Source organism: Indicator indicator, chromosome 10 (genome assembly GCF_027791375.1).
Source record: "Indicator indicator isolate 239-I01 chromosome 10, UM_Iind_1.1, whole genome shotgun sequence".
Classification (NCBI taxonomy): domain Eukaryota; kingdom Metazoa; phylum Chordata; class Aves; order Piciformes; family Indicatoridae; genus Indicator; species Indicator indicator.
Window position 1 is genome coordinate 17,530,217 of NC_072019.1, and position 22,300 is coordinate 17,552,516.

Genomic DNA, 22,300 nt, shown 5'->3' on the forward strand with positions numbered 1-22,300 from the left:
ATTCCAACCTGTCAGACCAAGGAAGTTTCATCTGGTTCTGTATGCATCCAGTTTCCATTGTGATGAGTAAGATGAGGGTGACAGAAATGCTAAGGATGCATTTGAAAGATGCCAGCTATAAAAATGTTGTAAGGTGTTGATAAAGAAGGCTGAGATTAGAAGTATCCAGCTGGCACTCAGGTATTACTCTTACTCAAAAGCAAGGTGACACTTCTTTAAATTAAAGAAAAAAAAATGGTAAATTTAGAAATAATAACAATAAATAACATTGTCAAGTGCATTTCCTGCAGAAATTATGAAGACAAATAGCACAGCTTCGTTTCTAAGGCAGTAGGTGATTTTGTAGTTGACAATACATTGCAAGTGCAAAGTCAAATCCTGTTCTTCAGACTGTAAGTGAAGTGTCTGCAGGCTTTCTAAGCAAAGCCATCCTGTTATTGCACCTACGTTTGGGGGCAGCGAGGGCACGAGAGGCTGAAGCATCAGAGCGCCAGCCGACTGATCTGCTGCGGCAAGCGCTCTGCGCTGAAGGAGCTGGGAGGAGTCGTGTCCCCAACATCTGGTGTCTGGAAGCTGTACTGCAGACACAGGGAGCAGAAGAGACAGTTGCCAAGGAGAGACATAAGCAGGATTTAAAGGTGTGTCAAGGAGGCTTTTCATGTAACGACCCTGGTTTGTTATCCTCTTCCCTTTGTCCAGGGGAGTTTATCAAGGCTTTGTATGAGTCAGATGAAAACTGTGAAGTGGACCCCAGCAAATGTTCATCCAGTGAATTAACAGATCATCAGAGCAACCTGAAAATGTGTTGTGAGCTGGCCTTCTGCAAGATTATCAATTCTTACTGGTGAGGCATCTTCCCTCCCCTTCTCTCCCATTAGGTCATTGCCTTAGAGGGAGCCCATTCCTCCTCTGAAGAGGAGAAAAGAGCCTTGCACAGGGAAGTAGCACAGACCCATCCATCTTCTGAGACTGCCTTCATTTCCTTTCCTCACTACCTTCCTACGTGTGACACCATATTGCAGGTGAAACTTGTGCCCAAATCAAGGGGTTCAAGTCCCACACACCATACCTGAGAGCTTCTGCTGAAACACTCTGCCAAGGGAACACATACTGAGTTGTGACTAGGAGGGAATAAAGTGAGAAGATAACAGCTTAGCTTTAACTTGGACTAAAAAGCTGAAAGTTTTGATGTGTATGAGAAACTTTCAGACCCTTCAGATCTGTGGAATCAAATAGGAAATGACAGGGAGGAAATGTTGGCAGAGAGATTTGTATTAACCTCTGAGTAGCAGTGAAAGAAGAGGAGCCTTTCTGCTGCAGGATGAGCCACATCCAGAGTACTGAGAGAGCTTTAACAAGAAAAATTTCAGTTATGGAGATGAGTTCACTTGGGTTCAGTTTGTTTTTAATGTTCTATCTCTTTGCCTACTGCAGGGTAGCAATGAATAAGTAGCTCTTAGCTTGCAAATCGTCGTGTCTGCAAATGGCTTCACTTAACATATATGAACAAGGGATGCTTTAAAGACTACTTCAGTATCACCAAATTAAATGGGGATCTAAGAATAGATGCCTAATGACATTTCTTAGTCTAGAGAGAGAAAAGAGGGGGTAAAAAAATAGAGCCAGTGATGTTTTCTCGCAGATAATTATTTCAGGTGACTGGTCACCCGTTCAACTTGCTGCATCTCATTGCCCATGTAACTTTATTTCCTGATTTATTGTTTTCCAGCGTGTTCCCTCGTGAGCTGAAGGAGGTATTTGCATCTTGGAAGCAGCAGTGCCTGAGCAGGGGCAAGCAGGACATCAGCGAGCGCCTGATCAGCGCCTCCCTCTTCCTCCGCTTCCTTTGCCCTGCTATCATGTCCCCCAGCCTCTTCAGCCTGATGCAGGAGTACCCCGACGACCGGACATCTCGCACGCTGACACTCATTGCTAAAGTCATTCAGAACCTCGCCAATTTTGCTAAGTAGGTGGTGGCAGTAAAACAAAAACTGCGCCCTGGGGGCTGCAAGTCGCTTCGGGTTACTGTGGAGCAAGGAGGAGAGAGAGGCCTGCTTGGGAGTCTTGCTTGCAGGCAGCTGATTGTCAAATTTGAGTCAGCTTTAGAAAAGGAGGAAACTTCTTGCTCCTATGTGAACCCTTGAGACACCTCAGTGTTGAGCTAGATAAATTCTCCTTTTCAGATGCAGATTTGGGCTGTGTTGAATTCAGTAGAGGGGACATGGCATAAAAACCAAGAAGAGCCATACATTAGCATGTCAGTGTATATGCTGTTTCAAAAAGAAGAATGCCTGTTCCCTCCAAGGATCATGATTTTCCTCCTTTCTTCCTCCAGAATTCCCAGCTGAACAACACAAAAGGCATGCCTCTTGGAGGGGAGGGGGTGCAGAGAAGGGGAGAAGAGAAAGAATGTGAGAAGGAGGGGGGAGAGATGGGTTGAGCCCCTGAGCATATGAACAGTGAACTACTAGTATTTAAGTCCAAGAAAGCAGTGAAACTCTTAAACTGGCCTTTTAATTTTTTTCCTCTCCCAGACCAAATATTCATTTGAGCAGTTAAGTAACTGTCTGTAAGGACTTGCATGCTGTGTTTTATGAGGAGATTACTGGCTGAGTTTACTCTTGTCCCTTTCTTGCAGGTTTGGTAATAAGGAAGAGTATATGGCCTTCATGAATGACTTTTTGGAACACGAGTGGGGAGGAATGAAGCGTTTTCTCCTGGAGATCTCTAATCCAGATACCATCTCAAACATGCCTGGATTTGAGGGCTACATTGACCTGGGCCGAGAGCTCTCAGTTTTGCATTCCCTCTTATGGGAGGTTGTGTCCCAACTTGATAAGGTAAAGCAGAGTAGAGGCCCAGGAGGGTGAATCTGGCGATTGTATCGTAGCAACAGTAAACACTAGGAAACATCAAGGGAGCAGCTGAAGCCTGCTTTGGGGAGAACTTATTCAACAGCTCTGGAGAGGAATGCTTAATAGTGATATTTCACAATCGTTCTTGCCACAATTTCAGCTCAAGGCCTGAAGCAGGGCATGTGAAGTGGTTGGGCTTCAGCAACAGTGCAAACACTATGCAGAGCCATAAGTAAGGCTTGGCTGTTCGCAGTGGTGGAGAGGGCAGTGCTTCAAAGTAGACCTGGAATTCCCTGAGCAGCCAGCCCTTTCTCATAAGTGAGTTAGAAAAAAGGAGAAGGGTGTTTGGAGAGAAAATGAACTTGGTGCAGTGCCCTTTCTGATACTACTGGAGGGGCTTTGCTTCAAACCACACCCTACCCATCTCTGATGTGTTGGCCAAGCAGAGGTATTCTCATAAAAGACTGGATCCAAAGACTGCTGATATGTCCTCATTTCTGTAGTCTTTGGATTAGTTTGTAGTGCACAAGAGGATGCACTCTCAAATTTATCCCATAGCAGAAAAAAGATGTTTTCTGCCATGTATTGTGCTGGGGTCATAGGGTTGTCCAGATTCTGTTCTGCTGATTGCAGTAGACACCACTAACAATCAGCACTGCTCCCATTTAGCTGCAGAAGAAGAGGCAGTAGTTTGCTCTTCCTTAGCTATATGGCTTTACAGGATCCAAAATCACTAAAACCTTGATAGTAAAGGTAGTTGAAAAGACTCAGAAAAGCTGAGCTGTGAGTCATGATTTTTTTTTTTTTTCAAATGTTTGGAACTGTTCCATATCTCAGCTTTTATTGGTGCATTATTTTGTCCATATTCCATTTATATTAATCTTTTTAAACTGAAGAGATGAGAAGAATTGCAGCACACTCTTCATATTTTTATTGCATTAAGGTTTGCCAAAATAGTTATTTATTGGGTCTCTATTTTCTCACAGTACATTATTTAAAGCAGAAAGAAAAACAGAAGGAGCTTCTTGCATCAGAATAAATATATATTAATCTTAGTTAATCTGAGTTTGATAACAATTTGTGATCTTGTTTTTCCCTTTACTTCATATGTGCGCACAGTGTACATTCAAAATGTTGCAGACAGCAAAGTCATCTAGAAAGACAGTTCAGCAGTCTCAGGAAAACAGGCAAAGTGAGCACTTAAAAACCAGACCTTCCATATCTACCAGTTGGGCTAAACCCACCCGTGCTGGGAGCACTGCTGTGTCCGTCCAGGCTGGTCAGACACCAGGTTAAGAGAAGTCCAGCTCCAGCCTTTAGAAGTGCAAATGGATCTTTGAGTTTGTTATTGGTCACTGTGAGCTGCTCTCTGAATGCAACTGTTGCAAATGTCTCGGGCAGTGAGGAAAGGGAGGAGCCAGAGCTGGATAAGCCATCAAAGCAGATGTGCTTTGTCCTTTCTCTAGAGAGTTAGGTGCATGGATCTATCCTGACAGGCCCTTGGGATCTGGTCTAGTGGTTTGCTGAAAAGAGAATTAAGGGGTGAAGGTACATTGCAGTACTGCTTCACTGTAGATAATGACTGGGAAATGGTGAGAGAAGTCACCTCAGAGGCTTTAGTAGACACACAGAAGTGCTGTGAGACTTTCATAGACACAAAGTATCTGTAAAAAGACCGTTCTCTGGGGCCAAAATGACTAAAGTCCTGCTTAGAGGAAAAATAAGGCTGTCTTTGAAAAGAACACTGTCTTGGAAGCAGAGTTTTACTTTCTTACAAACCTTCAGCACTTTCACCTTCTTCCTGTAGTCCCAAGAGCCTGAAGATACCCTGTAGGTGTTATAACCCATAGTGACCCAAAGAGGGGAGAAAGATTAGGAGTCTTTCCTTGCTGGGAGGTCAGCAAGCTGGGTCCAAGCAGCCTTCCTTGCTGCGAGGTCAGCTGCTCTTATCCTAGGCCTGGCCAGCACTGAGCTGACATGTCATTGAAGCTACACGTTTAATCCCAGGTTGATGTGATAGTATTGGAATGAGGATCATTGATGTTTTCATGCAGTTGTTTTTCACTTTTAGGAAGGGAAAATAGCCTTAATTGTTGATGACTGGGTGCTACAGAAGATGGCATCAGCATAAGATGCCAAAAGCTAAAGGCTTATGAAATGGAAACCTTCCCTTTCCCCATCTCCCTCAACCCTTGCAATCCTCTCATGACTCCCTGAACGCCGCATCCCCTTGTCTGTTGGCATGCATTTCCTTTACCACACGACACCCTTTGCCTGGAAAGTTCCCCCCACTAGCTGGATCTGTAGTCTTTGAATGCCCTTTAATGAGTAGATACTGTAGTTTTCACTTTGACCTCACCCACCCTGGATGTAGTTTGCTTTGCATGATAGTATTGCATTGGAATGGCAACAGTGTTGTGTTATTGAGCATGATTTTTATTTTGGGGTCAATCCTAATTTCTTTTCTATTTCCTTTTCTTTCCTCAATGTCTGCTGCACCCCGTTTCGTCTCCTCCATCCATCTCGTCGCCGTGGTTACGCTGCTCCGTAACACTGCATTACGGTCCTGGCTCACCCGCACACAACCACCCACCCTCCTTCCTTCCACCTCCACCCCTCCGCCTCTCTGCATCGTTATCCAAAAAAAAAAAACCAAAAACGCTGGCGGATGTCGCGGTGCTTGTTGTCCAATTAGGGTGAAAATTCCTTCCTACAGGCGACCGTGGCAAAACTGGGACCTCTGCCTCGTATTCTTGCCGATATCACCAAATCATTGACCAACCCCACGCCGATTCAGCAGCAGCTGAGGCGTTTCACTGAGCACAGCTCTAGTCCAAACGTCAGTGGCAGTCTCTCCTCAGGGCTTCAGAAGATATTTGAGGACCCCACTGATGGGTATGTAACAGCCAGAGCTTAAGGGAAGATGTGGGATAAGGGGGTTGCTAAGCCTGATAAGAGTTGAGGGCTTCATCACTTGGACTGTCTGCCAGCTGTCAGAGCCAGGAACTTTGGGCCTCTGTCACAGGGAACACATGGTGCCCGTAAGAGGTGCACAAGGTGGCAGTGGAGACCTGAAGCTTGTGACTTAACCCAGGATTTAAACATGTCTCTGGGAGTCCAATGACTTCAGCTGCCTAAAAGCCAGGTTTGCAGTTTACTGCCAGTCTGAGTATCTGGAGGCAGGGTCAGACAGAATGTTTCTTTCTGGCCATCAGGTCGCTTATTTACTGCAAATGGAAGGACTGGGCTGTTGGTGGAAACTGTCACCAGTGGAACAGTGAAAGTCATCCTTCCTTTGTTCAGTGCAGCATTTCTCACCCTCTGATAGCAGTTCATCTGAACCAAAAAGCTGTGACATGGCAGAACTGCCAAAGGACTTGGATGCTGCGCTATCAGTTCAGTGTTTGTGCTGTCAGGGATGAGGGCCAGGTTTGTCATGTGGAAGTATCTGACCTCTGAGCTTAACATCTAGATCTTGAGGATGGTCAGCCTTGAGAAGAGAAGGCTCCAGGGAGACCTTCTCAGGGCCTTCTATTACGTAAAGGGACCTCTAAGAAAGCTGGGCACAGACTTTTTAGCAGGGCCTGTTGTGACAGGACAAGAGGTGATGGTTTTAAATGAAAAGAGGGAGATTTAAACTAGGAAGAAGGAAGATATTTTATGCTGAGGGCAGTGAGACACTAGCCCAGGTTGCCCAGAGAGGTGGTAGATGCCCCATCCCTGGAAACATTCCTTGTCAGGTTGTTTGGGGCTCCAAGCAACCTGATCTAGTTGCAGACATCCCTGCTCACTGCAGGGTGTTTGGACGAGACGGCCTTTAAAGGTCCCTTCCAACCCAAAGGAGTCTGTGATCCTGTGATCTACAGGAGCCTTCACACAACCCCTGCTGGGTCCCACAACACACAATGCTGGAAGAGGGTTAGCTGGGATCTGAACTGCTCTGGAATCTGTCTGAGACAAGAAGCGTCTAAGGCAGAGTGGATCTGGTGGGAATTGTTTGTGTTTCACCTGTGACAAATACAAAAGATTAAGCACTTCTTGAATCAAACTCCGTTCTCAAAGATAAGTGGTAATTAAGGAAAAATGTATTCTGACTTGAACACAGAGCTCATAAAAGGAAATCTGGTTCCTTGAAGCTTTTTCAATTAGGGAGGAAGTTAAATGAGTAGAAAGACTTCTCTGGGACAGATGTCTCAGGGTCTTGGATGCTTAAAAATTAACCAAATTCCTTTCCACTCCACAGTGACTTTCATAAGCTGAAGTCTCCAACACAGGAAAACGGAGATGGGTATTTTAGGGGCAAGACCTTACTGTTGGTTCAGCAGGCATCCACCCAGAGTATGACTTACTCAGATAAGGACGAAAGGGAAAGCATTTTGCCCAATGGACGGAGCATCTCTCTCATGGACCTGCAGGATCCTCACACAGCTCACAGTGACCATGCTTCTATAACGCACGACGTGCCTTTGCGCTTGGCTGGCAGCCAGCTCTCTATCACACAGGTGGCCAACATCAAACAGTTGTGGGAAACTCAGAGCACACCCCAGAGTGCTCCCCAGGTGAGAAGGCCTCTGCACCCAGCTTTGAACCAACAGGGCAGCCTCCAGCCTCTGTCTTTCCAGAACCCAGTTTACCACCTCAACAACCCACCCCCAACCATGCCCAAGGCCTCTGTGGACTCCAGCCTGGAGAACCTGAGCACTGCCAGCTCCCGGAGCCGAAGCAACAGTGAAGACTTCAAGCTGAGTGGCCCCAGCAACAGCAGCATGGAGGACTTCACCAAGCGCAGCACGCAGAGCGAGGACTTCTCCCGGCGCCACACGGTCCCGGACAAGCACGTCCCCATTGCCCTGCCCCGCCAGAACAGCAGCAGCCAGGCGCAGATCCGCAAAATGGAGCAGGCCGGGCTGGGCGCCAGGGCCAAGGCCCCGCAGTCGTTGCCGCACAGTGCGTCCCTGCGCAGCACGGGCAGCATGTCGGCGGTGTCCGGGGCCATGGTGACCGAGCCCCTGCAGAACGGCAGCCGCTCCCGCCAGCAGTCCTCGTCCTCCAGAGAGAGCCCTGTCCCCAAGGTGAGGGCCATCCAAAGGCAACAGACACAGCAGGTAAGGAAAAGGCTTTCTCCAGGCGCTTCTTGCTTTGATGTTTAGCTGATCCCTGTGTCAGTCAATGCCGATCAATGTCGAGAGGGAGGATATCAAGAGGATGGGGCCAGACTCTTTTCAGTTGTTGCCAGCAACAGGACAAGGGCCAACTGATACAAACTGGGAACAAAGGAAGTTCCACCTAAACACAAGGGAAAGCTTTGCCGTGAAGGTGCTGGAGCCCTGGAGCAGGCTGCCCAGAGAAGTTGTGGAATCTCTTTTGGAGGGATTCCAAACTCACCTGGACATTGTGATCCTGGGCAGCTTGCTCTGGGTGACCCTGCTTTAGCAGGCGGGTTGGACTTGATAATCATAGATTCATACAATGGTTTGGGTTGGAAGGGACCTTAAAGATCTAGTTCTAGCCTCACCACCATGGGCAGGGACTAGTTGCTCAAGGCCCCATCTAACCTGGCTTTGAACACTTCCAGAGTTGGATAATCCACAACCTCCCTGGACAACCTGTTCCAGTGTCTCCACCCTCACAGTAAAGAATTTCTTCCTAATACCCAGTCTAAACCTGCCCTCCTCCAGCTTCAATCCATTCCCCCTTGTCTTATCACTACAAGCCCTCATAAAATGTCCCTCCCCAGCTTTCTTGTAGGCCCCCTACAAAAGGATCTCCAGAGATCTTTTCCAACTCCCACCATGCTGCAATTCTGTGATTGACCTTCAAAGTTTTTTGATCTTCGAGTTAAGAGCACTGGCACGTTAGCAAGTGGCCAGTGGCAAGTGTAAGAAAGTCATGCTCGTTGCTCTTACAAGCTTGACAAACCCAGTGTACCTTTATTTCTGGATGGTTTTGTGCTAAATCAAAACCAAAATAAAGCTCTTCCATTTACCAAGGCAGCAGCAAGCCTGCTGCAAGAAACCAAAACTGGGGAATTTCCCTGAATAAAAGAAATAGCAGCAGCTTTGTTCCCAATTGTAGTTAAGGCTGCCATGTGAGACTGCATTTGCTCTGTGGTGCTAATTTAAAAGCACAGCTACCTAAAAACAAAGGAATAAACAAAGATAAAACATCACAGGGTAAACTGCTGCCAAAATAATAAACAAGTGCAGTTGTCTTCAGCATGGAGAAGTCTGTATTTCACCGTGATGCAACAGCCGGTTCCCCAAATAAATCCTGCTTTTTCATTAATCATCCCAAACAATGAATAATGCAAACATTTTCTGGAAAGGAGTGCTGCTGTGCACCAGCTCCTAAGGCACTTTATCTGTTGTTCGTAGGTGACTGTAAATCAAAAGGGCTTCTTGTCAAAAAGCCAACATTCCTTTACCTTCAGAAAAAAAACAACACACACCTCCTGCTGTGATTTGCTCTGTGTGAAAATCTCTTCCTAAAATAGTTTGAATATTGAAGAGATGATGAGTATTGAAATGCTTGGAAGGTGGAAGATGTCTCAATCTGCAGGTCAGAGGGTGGTGGCTATCTTTAGAAGTGTCACGTTCATCCGTACAGACTTGTCAGCTGGGCATGGTGAGGCTCTTGAAGGCAACCCCTGCACTTTTCCTTGGGGTTAATTCTTCTCTGCTTCTGTCATCACTGTGAGGATAAACATGATCGTGTTTGATTTACCTCACCTAGGAACTTTTGTCCTGTCTCCCACAAGACCTTCTAGAAACATGCTGCCCTGAACACAGGCATGAGTGAGAACTTAACTCGGTAAAGTTGCAGCCTTTGAGGGCGAAACTTCACCATGTAGTCAAGGACAAGGGGGAATGGCTTTAAGCTGAAAGAGGGCAGATTTGTATCGGATAATAGGAAGAAATTCTTCAAGTGAGGGTGGTGACACACTGGAACAGGTTACCAGGGAGGTTGTGGGTGCTCACTCCCTGCAAGTTAAGGTGCTGAGCAACCTGGTCTAGTGGAAGGTGTCCCTGCCTATGGCAGGGAAATTGGATCTTCAAGGTCCCTTCCAACCCAAACTATTCTATGATAGGATCCTATGCTGCTGGTGGAACTACATCCACAAGGAACAGGAGGTTGTGATCTTCCTTGCTGACATAGCCTTGCTGGTAAAAGTGATGGTGAAGGTTATGCAGGGGGAAGGCTTTTAGCTTGTAAGGTAAAGCTAGCCGAAGAACCTAGTTGCCAGCAGGAGCACCTGCTCTGCCAAAGGTTTTGGTATCCCTGTTGGTGTGGCCTTCCTGGCAAACTCCTCAGTGTTGCAGTTGAGAGGAGGAAAATCTGGGTGATGCTTGGGATCCCAGGGGCAATCAGGGCTTCAAAACTAAAGAACAAGGAGATCAGAAACACTGAATCACAAAGCAAAGCTGAATGTGCCAGCTTAGTAACACCAAAAAGAGTAACTGCATGTTATTTGAAGTGTGTATGTTTGTGTCCTGCTTTGGAGCCTTTGTTTTACATTTGGGCATAGAGGGGCTGATAGTTAAAGCAAAATTTTTAGGTCAGTAAGAATGATAAATTTGAAGGATAAACTCCCTTTGGGGTTCTCAGGTGCCCAATGTGAACCTGTGTTGTCTAATCTGCTGAGTTTCATTGTATGGTTCTGTGCAATGTCCTATCCAAAATCAGCAGGGTGCTGGGGGAGCTGCCTTTCCTCAGGGCTTGTTAGAGGAAGTGCCTACACAAAAAAGGCCAAGAAGGCTTTCCTTTGAAGGTGTAAGGGTAAGGAAGAGAAGGTGTAGGTGGTACCTCTCCCACCTCTGTGTGTTCACCTTACACAGGTGGTTGCTGCCCTCTGCGTATTTACAAGGAACCTTCAGGTAGCTGTTTGCAGACCCCTGGCTGTTCGCATCTTAAATTGCTGGCTGCCCCCAAGTATATAAGTTACCTTTTCTTCTTTAGCATCAAAGTGTCTGTCTCAGACTTCCCTCTTCTCTTGCTGCTTTCTATATTCAGCTTCATAGGTGCTTGTAACTATGACTGGCTTCCGGACTGTCTCCTTTCCCCCTCTTGAAGGAGATGTGCATATACTTATTTTTCCACTCTACTTTCTGTACTAATTGTTTCATTAGAGTGCTTGCTCCAGCCTTATTCAGAGAAATCAGTTTGTTCTTTCCTTCCCTAAACCCTTGAGAATGTCTTGAAGTGTGCCAAAGCCAGTAGCCAGCATTTCTTTGAGGCAGATTCCATCGCATCCTTTTACTTGCAAATCATCTTGTGGAATTCTGTTCTTATTTTAACAAGAAAAGGGAGAAGTTAGGCATGTTCTTACTGGGCATGCTTTGTGGGCGACATAATTATTAGACTCTGTTCTCTACAAGTCCCATTTGTTCCTGAATATAGAGCTAGGCCCTTTGTTTGCTGGGAGAGGTCACTTTTTGCCTTCCATTTCTATTTAGTAGGTAGGTGGGAACAGAAATGTCAGTGTGTTCCTCTGGAAGAGATGCAAAGAGGGGTATTAATGCATGTTCCTAGCTGGCTTTTTCTTTTTTCCCTTATTAGAGTATAACTCATAACCCATTAGCATGTGGAGTGCTTGCCATCCACTTGGTCTTTGTTGGCTTTCTGAATCTGGCTGCTGAAATTATTCTGTCCTACAGCTTGCAAGGTTGTTCGGCAAGGTTTGCTGCTGATCGGCACTCTGTTACAGGCTGCTGTGTAGTTTATAGTCACCCTTCTGCTCTCTCAATCCTCCATAACTCTAGTGAACAGTGACACTGTTCATCCATAGCTCTTCCTAATTCCTCCAACAATCCTAAAGCCAAAGCATTAACCTCTGAGAAGAGCCTGCTGGTGGCTGGTCTCCTTTGTTATGGCTGCCTGACAGCAAATGCCAGCGACAACCCTAGCTAGAGAGCTTTGCCAGGCTGTCACACTGCACTCAAGCAGGGCTGTTAGCCTGGCTGCCGTGAAGACTTCCTTCTAGCCAACAGGCCTCTGCCTAAATCCAGGGATGTTTGCCTTTATCCTTGCTGAGGCTTCTTCCAGTGCTGGAGTCTTCATCACTTGAGCTGCCGCAGGCAAATCCTTTGGCGAGAGCTGGCATAGAATGTGCACAGCGCTCACCAGCCCTTTCCTTGTGAGCAAGAGAAACAGAAGTAGAGGTTGGCATGATCCCTCTTGCCTGGTTCTTGTAAAGCTGCCAGTCTCCATACAGAGCTCCTCCTTCAGACCTCAGGATCCCCCTGCCAGGGAGCAGTGATCTGTGGAGCTGCTTGAGTGCAAAATGAAGCTGCAGTTGGAGGGCAGGGGGAAGTTGATCTTTCACATTTCTCAAAAAGTGAAGACAGTGTTGCTCTTTCAGGGCTAATTATGCTAATTCCTGTGCATATAAACTTGGCTTTGTCCAGGAAAATTGCTTGGAATTTGTAGTAAGCCATGTTTTCCCCAAGCTGGGCCAAGAGTTTCTTGTTTTCTTGGCTTCCTTTTCAGTATCTCTCAAAGATGATAGCCTGTGATGATGTTTTAGAGTTCTCCTAGTAAGCACTGCTGGCCCTGACTTCCCTTTGCCGCTGAGTCTGGCTGTCTGTGCTACAAGAGACCATCTAAATCCGACAGTGCCAATGTCACATCTCTTTGCCACTTTGTAGTACTGCTGTGCTCTCCCATATCTAAGCCGCAAGCCCCCATCCTCCCTTGAAAAGTTGGTCTGCAGCATGGTTGAGAAAGCTGCTCCCAAGTTCGGCTCCTCAGTACTCCAAGGAAACCAATCTGTCTTAACTGAAGAGGCTGCAAATGAAGCTTGGTCATTCAGTTTTCTTTGTGAGAGAAATCACAGGTTGAGAAAGCCTAGCTGAAAATCTGGTGATGGAAAAAGGTAGGCGTGGATATGATTTGGAAACAAGAACTTTTCCAGAGAGAAGCTCACTTAAAGAGGAAGAATTTAAGTGCATTGGTTTTAGAGGTTTAAGAGAGTTCAGCTGTCACTTAAAGCATAGCAGGTGCCATGGAGAGCTTGAGAGGGACTCAAGTGCTGTAGGTCCAAAGTCAAAGTAGGTTGAAGTGTTTCTGCAAGAGAGGTTTTGGGGATCCTCTGAGACTGACAGGCTCACTATCATTTTCCCTTCCCAATAAACTGGATTTTAGCAGTGGCTTGTGTGACTGGATTTTAGAGTTGCTTTGTGTGTAGTTTCTCTGCAAAATGCTTACAGGTGTCTCTGCTACAGGTTCAGTCACCTGTGGACTCTGCCACAATGTCCCCAGTGGAAAGGACAGCTGCGTGGGTTCTCAATAATGGACAGTATGAAGAAGTAGAGGAGGACACAGAGCAGAACCCAGATGAAGTCAAGCACGCTGAGAAGGTAGAGTTTATTCTGTGTGCAGTTAGCTGAAGGGCTGCCAGTGAGTCCTGTCCAACCCCATAGTGGAGTTCAGAGGGGCATTGAGGTGCAGCTCTGGCAGAGTCATGCTTTCACACACAGGCTGTGTTGGCAGCAGTTCCTGCTGTACATGCTGTCACACATACCTGCAGCATGGTATCTCCTGCTAGAGATTAACCCATGTACAGGCTGTAGCATGTCACTGACAGAGCTGAGAGTTGGTACATTGCAGGCTGGTATTTGGCACTTAGGTGTGTAGTGAGTCATGCTGCTGAAGTGTATTAGATCCTGCTCAAGTCATGATTTTTTTTTAATGACAACACTACAGCTACAGCATGCTGCCATTTTCCTGGGCTTGCAAAACATTGTAGTGATCATTAAAGTCAATTAAAAAAAATAAAATCATGCTATACCTTAATATAGCTTCAGATGTGCTAAGTGACTATACGGGGCTCTATAAATGCAATTCATGATCAGCTGCATTCAGATTTTGTCTTGGGCTTCACCTGAGGCAAAGCACCTCTCATCTAGGTAGTGTGGTGTTTCTGGGCTACACAGAAGCATCCATAATCTTTCTTTTTAAGGCATCTTTATTTTCAGGAGTACATACTTTTTTTTTTTTTTTTTTTTTGGAAGTACAGTTCCATTCCTGTGCTGCTATGGTGATGAGGTGTACTAAGAGGTTTGATGTTTTGAGAAGGGAGGGAGGGGCAGAATATCTGGTGGACAAGAAGCAGGAACACCACAGGATTACCAGGAAAGGTGAATGAATCCAAAACAGAGTGGAACATGTCAAGATTTATTTTTCTGTTGCAGAAGTGATTGTTCACAGAGACAGTAAGTAGAAGAGCAAAACCTCAGCCAAGTAAACTTCCAGGGTCTATTCTGTAGTGAATGATTTACCCTCTCTTCACATCTGGTTTCATGCCTTGATTAGGTCTGAAGAATGACTTATTTGGGTCCCATACTGCCCCATTTTGTATGTTTAGTCCTCCTGCACTATTAGCAGCTTCACTCTGGGAACTGCTTGAGTCTGGAGTAACTGAGGATGCTACCAGTCAGGGCTGAGAAGCAGTCAGAGCCCTCTGACTGCTTAAGCTGTGCTACAGAAGGACATCCTACAGTGCAGGAATAGCTTAATGCCCAGTGGGAGCCTGTTTGCTCCTTCTCTGTAATTGCCTGCAGTTTTCTTGTCATGTCCTTTACCTCTATCAATGTATTCTTCATGAAAAAAGTGTCCTTCTCTGAACAGCAGTAGAAGATAGAGTGACCTGATCTCTTCCTTCTTCCTTTGCATCTGATTCTTCCCTTCTTTCCTCCCCCCCCCAGTATGAACAAGAGATAGCAAAGCTGAAGGAGCGCCTGAAAGTGTCGAGTCGCAGGCTGGAGGAGTACGAGCGGCGGCTCCTGGTGCAGGAGCAGCAAATGCAGAAGCTACTGATGGAGTACAAGTCTAGGCTGGAAGACAGTGAGGAGAGACTACGCAGGCAGCAGGAGGAGAAGGACAGCCAGATGAAAAGCATCATCAGCAGGTGAGGCATGGGGAAGTTTGGGACTGTGCAGGACAGACAGAACCTTTCTGTTGTGTCCTCTTTGACACTAAAGGTGGTTGTTGCCTGGGCTTCTTGAGATCTCTGAACCAATACCATCCTGCCTTAGAGATGAAGAAACAGGGATGCAGGTGTAGGAACTTGCTTCAGGTTGCCAGGAGAGTGAAGGAAAAGATTCAGGAATTTTTAACCCTGGTCTCTGTTGTACTTCTGACACGTCCTTTTGCTTTGTTTTCCATCTGTACTCAAGCTCTTCAGAGTAGTTATATTTTTGGCAGTGTCCATTTTGAGAACAGCAAGGTTGGGAGTGTCAGTTGGATACATAAGCTTTTCTGAATGCAGCAGAATTCTTCTCCTACAGAACCAGGACAGAGAAGTGAAATCAATAGGCCTGAAATGCTCTGGAGTGTTATTATACTGTCCTGATTTGTACCTCTCTTTGCACCCCAGACTCATGGCAGTTGAAGAGGAGCTGAAGAAAGATCATGCAGAGATGCAAGCTGTCATTGATGCAAAGCAGAAAATCATTGATGCACAGGTAAGGAGCTCAGGATCTCCAAGAGCCAAGTGTTCTGTGTGTAGAACTCATTATTTTACCCTCTTCTCCTGCCCCAGCATTCTTACCTAACTCCCAAGTCAGTTACTCACTGCCCACATGTGCTTTCTGGGAGAGGATTGAGGGGGGTTATTCTTTAGACTACTGTCCAACACTAGGATTTGGGACAGCCTGACAACAAATCACAGGACTGATCGCTTCTCCAAAACCTTTTCTACTTTGTGAAATCCCAAGGGAGTGAAGGAATAGTGGGGCATTGTGTGTAGACATTGTTCCCAGTGAGGGCTTGGGAACTCTGGAAGTGGTGCCTCATCCCAGCATAGTTTAATTGCCATGTGCATGCATCTCAGCAATGCAAGCTAAAAGCATGGCTTGGGACCTTTGAGTCAAGAAAAGAGAATGCTTGCTGTGGGCCATTGCCCTGTAGAATGTCCTCTGTGGCATTTCACCCCATTTGACTGTCCACGTCAGTCCTGGAGAAATGCCCACTCTGCCATGAACCTGCAGTGCTTGCCTGCATCAACACAAGTTAGCTGTGGAACGTGGGACCCAGCGGGCAGTGCATGTGGGTGTCTTGTGTGGGATCATTTCGGCTTTTCTTCCATGTCTGTGCTGATCCTGGAGAGCAAAGCTTGTACTACAGAGCCCCAGACTGGTTTGGTACCCGCCTGCCCTGTTCTGTTCGTGATCCTTGCCTGTGAAGGACATCTTTCCTGCTTCTGGGCCTCTCAGTAGTTCCAACTGTTAACTTCCCCAAACAGATTCTCTTGAGAAGATGGCCTGCTTCAGGAATAACCCCACTGATTTCAGGAGGCTGTTTCCCTACCCGGAGTGCTGACAGTGCTGGGCCTCAGTTGAACACCATTAAAGGTGGTACTGGTGCATTAGAACTGAGCACAAGTGACCTCAAAAGGGCATACCCTGGGCATTTTCTCTGGTTGAATGGCCAGCAGTAACAGCAATGTTTGAGCTCACGTGGAACTAGAGAAGAAAAAGATGTGATTTTAAAAGCCAGGTACCACTGGGAGCAGATGTAGAGCAGATTTCTTCCTGACGATTGGAAAAGTTGTGTTTTTCCTGCTGCCTCTGCCCATTTTCCTGCAGTCTTTCAGAAAGGCAGTTCCTGAAAGCTGGATTTTTGGATCTGCGCCATCTAATCTGAATAAATCACTTGTGTTATGATAACCAGGCACTTCTGTTACTTAGTCTGGCAGCATAGAAAGGAAATCCTGTTGGAATGACACCATATATAGCTCCCAGTTGTGCAAGGCGGTCTGCACAGAAGCACCAGAGTAGTCACTGCTTCTAGATGAAGGTCTTCCTGTGAGGACTTGCTCTTAGAATGCGAAGTGGGAGAGCACAGTGCTGGGGAATGAACAGGAGTGCAGTCAGCCTCGGGGGGTTGGCTGGGTTTTGGGGGTAGGCAAAGAGCAGGCTTGTCACTGTTACACCCCAGTGGAATGGCAGCTCACCCAGATAGCAGCATGGTTTTTAGAATCACAGAATCATTAAGGTTGGAAAAGACCTCTAAGATTGAATCCAACCGTCAATCTAACACCTCCATGGCCAAAAGAACATGTCCTAAAGTACCATGGCCACACATTTCTTGAACACCTCCGGGGATGGAGACTCCACCACCTCCCTGTGCAGCATATCCCCATGCCTGACCACTGTTGCAGCAAAGATTTTTTTTCCTAATATCCAACTTAAACCTCCCCTGGCACAACTTGAGGCCATCACTTCTTACCCTGTTGTTACTTACTTTCGAAGTGGGTGATGCCTTTTTCATCTGCCTCAAGAAGGTGAAAGGGACACCAAACAAATTCATAAAAAGTGATTTTTTGGAGAGAAAGATTTGAGATTGTGACTGGATAAAGAGTTCTGCCCTTCCCTTTGTTTTCTGTCTGTGCCAGTAGGCTCTCAGTCTCTGTGTGAGCTAACAAGCAGAGAATGCACCAGTCTGGTCCCTCAGTGTCACCAGCTGGCAGAGGGGACTTGATGCAGACTTGTGAAAGCATCACACCCTCAGGCTGGGAGGGTGTGGTCTGCTGGATTGAGTGATGCATCATTTATCACCTGCAGTGGAAATTGGTCAAAACCCAGCAGCATTAGAGAGTCCTTTTTTAATCTGACACTTTTTTTCTTCTGAAGTGCTGTTAGCTGCTTGGGGCAAGCAAGGCCAGCAGCAAGCCTTAACTGCTTTGATGTCATCCAGTTCATAGGGGAAGTTTAGTTGTCATTCCCTTCTAATGGGTACCTGAGTAGAAGAGGCTGTTGCTGAAGGTTTCAGAACAGACGTAGCAGAGGAGCCCGTGTTTGCTGTGTTTTGTAGCAAGCCCTCTAAGGGGTGCTTGGAGGGTTTTTCTTAGTCTGTGATTAATTTGGCAAAGGGATACAGCAGTGGCTGGAATAGAAGAGGTCCTTTTGATGTGAGATGTATGGAGTGGAGTTGGAACCTGGCTTCTCACAGTTCTTTGAAGAAAGCAGCAGTAGCCCAATTTAGATACTTAGCACCAGCTGCTTTTTTGGATTTGCTCTTCTTTGCTCTGTGGTCAGGTGCAGCACTCAGCCCTGCACCAAGACCCAGGGGCAGCCTTGTTCTCAGTGTCCGTGCTGTCGGTAGAGGCAGGGCAGCACCCTGTGTGCGATATGGTTCTGGAGGCTGTCCTGGGCCTCCCTGACCGAGCAGGGCTAGGGCTGGCCAGGCTCTCTCCTTGGAGCAGCAGAGCTGCAAAAGAGACCGAGCCCAGTTGCTACTGCAAGTGACATCTGCGCTGTGTTAAATTACAGGTCATAAATGGGGATGAGATAATTCCAACAGGCAAGTAAACCCAATCAGTTTTCTAGCTGAGCAGTACCCAGTCCTGGCCCAGTGCACTGACCTCCTACCCATTCCAGCTCCTCCCACTCCCTGTGCCCAATCCATGTGTCAGAGACATGGCTGCTAGGTGGTGTTTTGCTTTGGGTGGGGAGATGCCCGTACTCGATTAAAAGCTCCCTACTTAAAAGCTCCTGCTGTTAAGACTGATCTCTCAAGTGTAACTCTCCAGCTGTTTCGCACACTGGCACAGTGAGCGCTTCTCAGTGCCAGAAGATCCCCAGCCTTTCATTTGGAACTCTCTGGAAAGCCACATTCTTTGGAAAGAAATTTTAATTTTAAATTACATATTCCAGGTGAAATTTAGCCTGAGGAGGAGGAGCTTTTAACTTGCTGAAGAACACATTTCTGCTAAAGCAGTTGTGTTTTGCAGGCTGTTTTTCATCCTGGGAGGAAATGCTGTGGCCTCTAACTCCTCCATTGCCCCTTCTCCTTCCTTAGATTGACTGGATAGGGCAAGTGCTGTTGCTTTTTGACCATTTCTTGTCCCTCCTCCTCCTCCATTTGCTCTGCTCTACAGAGCTTGGTCTCTTCAGGGCTGTAATACAAGCAGCACTTAAGCTCTGCTTTGTGTTTGCACCCTAACCATTACCCCTGTGGGGAAGCCCACTGAGAAAAGCAAGCATCACCTGGTTACTGATGTACCACACAGCTGATGTGCTGGGATCCAAGCCTCAGGGGGCTCATGGAGAACACAGGTCTCCTGAGCAGTGTGTCTGAACTTAGCCCTTAATGTTTGTGCCTTCTGTGCATTACTTTTCCTTCCATTTTGTTTCTCAGTGGGCTGGACTGGAAAGAGTTCCTGTATGCAGGGTTTGGGTTTTTTTGCATAATTTATGTGAGGGTTTTTTTTTTCACTTCTCAAAAAAAAAAAAAAGGCCAATCAGTTGGTAGCATGGAGAGCATATTTGCCTTTTGCCATCTCTGTTGCTGCTCTGTGTGGCTGCATTATTATTTATCAGTAATTTTTTTGAGGGAAGATGAAAATTGTCATCTCCTATCATGCCACCAACTCTCTGGCTTGACCCTCCAGTGCTTTGTCCCACTGCAGATAAAATCTAGCTGTTAGTAAGCTGGGGCTTGTCCCTGGGGCTTTTTATTTGCTATAAATTTGCACATCCTTTAGCCTTCTGCTAACAGTGGAAGCTAGCGCTCTGAGTGCCAGAAGAATCAAAACCAGGGTGTGGGAACCCTGGATTCAATGGAGCCCGGGAGCCCCTCTGAGCTGGAATGGTCTAGGAGCAGTGTGTTCAGTGTTTGTTCTTTGTGTTCTGTCGATGGCATCTCCCCCTCCACCCACACTGCCCTCTCCCCCTTCACCTCAAATAACCCCTTTGGTTCAGCTTTTGGCTGCTTCTTCTTGATGTTGCTATTGCACCCTCGCTCCAGCTGGTGACTGCAGGCTGCCATCATCTGCTTTTTTAAAATTTATTTATTTATTTCAAGCATACCATCAACTTCTTCTGAGCACACTCCATCCAAAACACAGGCACTGTGGCCCTTACATACCACTTGCACTTCTCTCTGCCAGATGAAGCCTCCACCACTTTTATTTTCTGCTGCCTGTTTCTGTTTTTCTAACATATTTTACAAAATAATAATAATTGGCAATTGTTGTTATTAACACCTACACCCTTCCCCTCCCCAACCCCCATCCCCCATGGCAAATCCTATATTTCCATCTGCCTCGGTTGGAGGCTGTCTGGATAAAGCCACCATGACTGGATCAGTTCACCAGTGTAACTTTGACTCGCTGTCACCTTCCACCGTGCAAAAAAGGCCAGGAGGGCCAGAGCCGCCTGTGAAAAGCAGGCAGGGGCGGTGCTGCCCCCAGAAAACAGAAAGAGGCAGACATCCCATCACAGCAGAGAATGTGAGCCCAGCTGCCTCTGCTCAGAAACCATCTGAGGGCACTGCCACCGCCCTGGCTCCTGGAGGCTCCCCGTGAAGCAGGCCTGCGGGGCAAAGGCGCGCGGTCGGTGGAGCAGCTCTGACTGTGTGGGCTGTCTGTTGCAGGAGAAGCGGATCGTGTCCCTGGACTCTGCCAACACGCGGCTGATGAGTGCCCTGACGCAAGTGAAGGAGCGCTACAGCATGCAGGTCCGCAATGGCATCTCCCCCACCAACCCCACCAAGCTTTCCATCACGGAGAATGGTGAATTCAAAAACAGCAGCTTCTAACCGGGCAGGTGCTGCCAGCCGTCTCCCCGGGAGAAGGGCAAGAGGGGAGCAGAACTCGAAAGACCTTCCAAACAGCCCCCCCTTCCCCTTGACCAGGTTTACATAATGCTGCTAAGAAAACGGAAAAGAGAGAGAAGAACTTTGAAAGGTGGGCTTGAAACTCCCCACTCCAGGCCAGGAGAGCCAGGCTCCCAAGAACAAGTCCTTCCATATCACTGTGTAAATAAAGGGAGCTCTGGGGTCGTGTACAGAAGACACCGCTGTAATATACCAAAAGGAAGTGAATACTGTAGATTTTTTTAATTATTGCTATTTTTATTATTATTTTTTTCCTCTTGTTGAAAGCACTGCAGTCCTTGGAGGAGGAAGAGGGGAGTGTGAGTGCATGTGTGTGGTGGGTGTGAGTGAGATGAACAGTGGGTTCCATTAGGCAAGCAGCTGTCTCTATCAGGCTGGCTGACAGGTGAGTGGAGTGAAAAAGGAGTGGAATGCATTCTATGAGAAAACTCCTTTGCTGGGTTTATTCCCCTCTTCTCTAGCTGTTCTTTACCCCAATGCAAGCTCAATAGCAAACATTTGAGCAAGGAAATTGGTTCTTGCTGCATCCTCTACCTACTTTTGGTAGGACTCTGGGAAAAAAAATTCAAGTCTTTCTGAACAAGGTCAGAACCTGGAGCAGCAAAGCTTGTTTCCCTGCATTTGCACACAGTCAGGCTTCTCATCAGACAGAGAGAGGGAATCTGCAGCTTTTTAAGGTAGGATTTGTTTGTTTTTACCCCCAGTTGCTTCCAAAGCAATTTTCTGGTTTGAGAATTTAGAGAGCTGTAAATACTTGGTTTAAAACTTTTTGTCCATCCCCCACTTCAGGCTCCCCACAGCAGCACCCTGAATTCATCCTCTCTGCTCCACTGGAACAGTCAGGTCAGTGCTGTGAGGGCAGAGCTCACCCAAGGGTGCCTGTGCCCGGAGAAGCAGACTGCCCTATGCAACATTTCCTTTCTCCTGGAGGATTTCTGTAGTTGTGCCATTTCTATAGTACAGTATAGACACTCTGGTAACATTTCTGTGCTATACTATGGTTTCTATAGTATAGAACATGTTTCACCCACTAGTTTAGGCAGTCTAGTTGCACTGAAGGACGCTTTCTGCCTGTTTGTGTTAGAAGATCTTCAATTTCCACTGAAATTTTCCTTTTTCTAGGTATTTAAAGAGTTTTTTTGAAGTTCTTTACTGGGTTTTTTTAAGGAGTTTTGGCTAAGCTTTTTCATCTCCAGTTCCTCTCAGTTGCATTTCATAGTAGCGTACTTACAGGCTGTAATGTGGATGCATTTGTAATTATAAAGTGACCTTCTCGTGGAAGATGATGACATTCACAAACTGGGAAAGATTAACAGTAAAGGACACAGTATTGTCAATCCTCATGATTTCCTCAAATGCCACAATATTTAGTCTGAGAGGGGCTTTGAAAAGCCTCAGATTCTGGAATCAAGTAATAGTATGTGAATCTCCCCTTTCACTTTCTTTTGCTGCTATTGAGTTTTAGCCCCCAAGTTCTCAAAGGAAGTAACTGAAATTTCTCATTGCAGAAATACACTAATAGCAGAGGGTGAAACATCTCACCAGAAATTAACCACTGAAACATCTCAACAGAAATTAAAAAATTGGGAAGGCTGATTTCAAAAGGAGACAAAGGCCTCAAGAAGGCTGCCTCAGTGTGGGCTGTGTTTAGCAGACAGTTCAGGCTGGAACTCCTGCAAAAAGGTCCAAGCTGATGATCTGGTTGTTCTTTCTGGCCTTAGTTTCCGGGTCTCTAAAATCACACTCCATGAAAAATGCAGACATTTCTAAGCCAATTTCTTCACCTCCTGAAAGTGACCCCCTTGAACATGAAGGATTGGCAATACTGA

General features: G+C 46.5%; 1 protein-coding gene across 1 annotated transcript in view; it reads left to right on the forward strand.

The window, feature by feature from the left end:
• The window catches only part of RASAL2 (RAS protein activator like 2), a 158,491-nt gene extending 137,321 nt beyond the window's left edge, over positions 1-21,170 (forward strand). Inside the window, exons 10-18 of the mRNA XM_054384631.1 lie at positions 700-844; positions 1,730-1,966; positions 2,639-2,840; positions 5,551-5,750; positions 7,099-7,960; positions 13,076-13,210; positions 14,558-14,760; positions 15,229-15,316; positions 20,229-21,170. Coding sequence (XP_054240606.1) covers positions 700-844; positions 1,730-1,966; positions 2,639-2,840; positions 5,551-5,750; positions 7,099-7,960; positions 13,076-13,210; positions 14,558-14,760; positions 15,229-15,316; positions 20,229-20,393 — 2,237 coding nt within the window. The 3' untranslated portion in view covers positions 20,394-21,170. The remainder of the gene's footprint in view (positions 1-699; positions 845-1,729; positions 1,967-2,638; positions 2,841-5,550; positions 5,751-7,098; positions 7,961-13,075; positions 13,211-14,557; positions 14,761-15,228; positions 15,317-20,228) is intronic.
• The last annotated feature ends 1,130 nt before the right edge of the window (positions 21,171-22,300 follow it).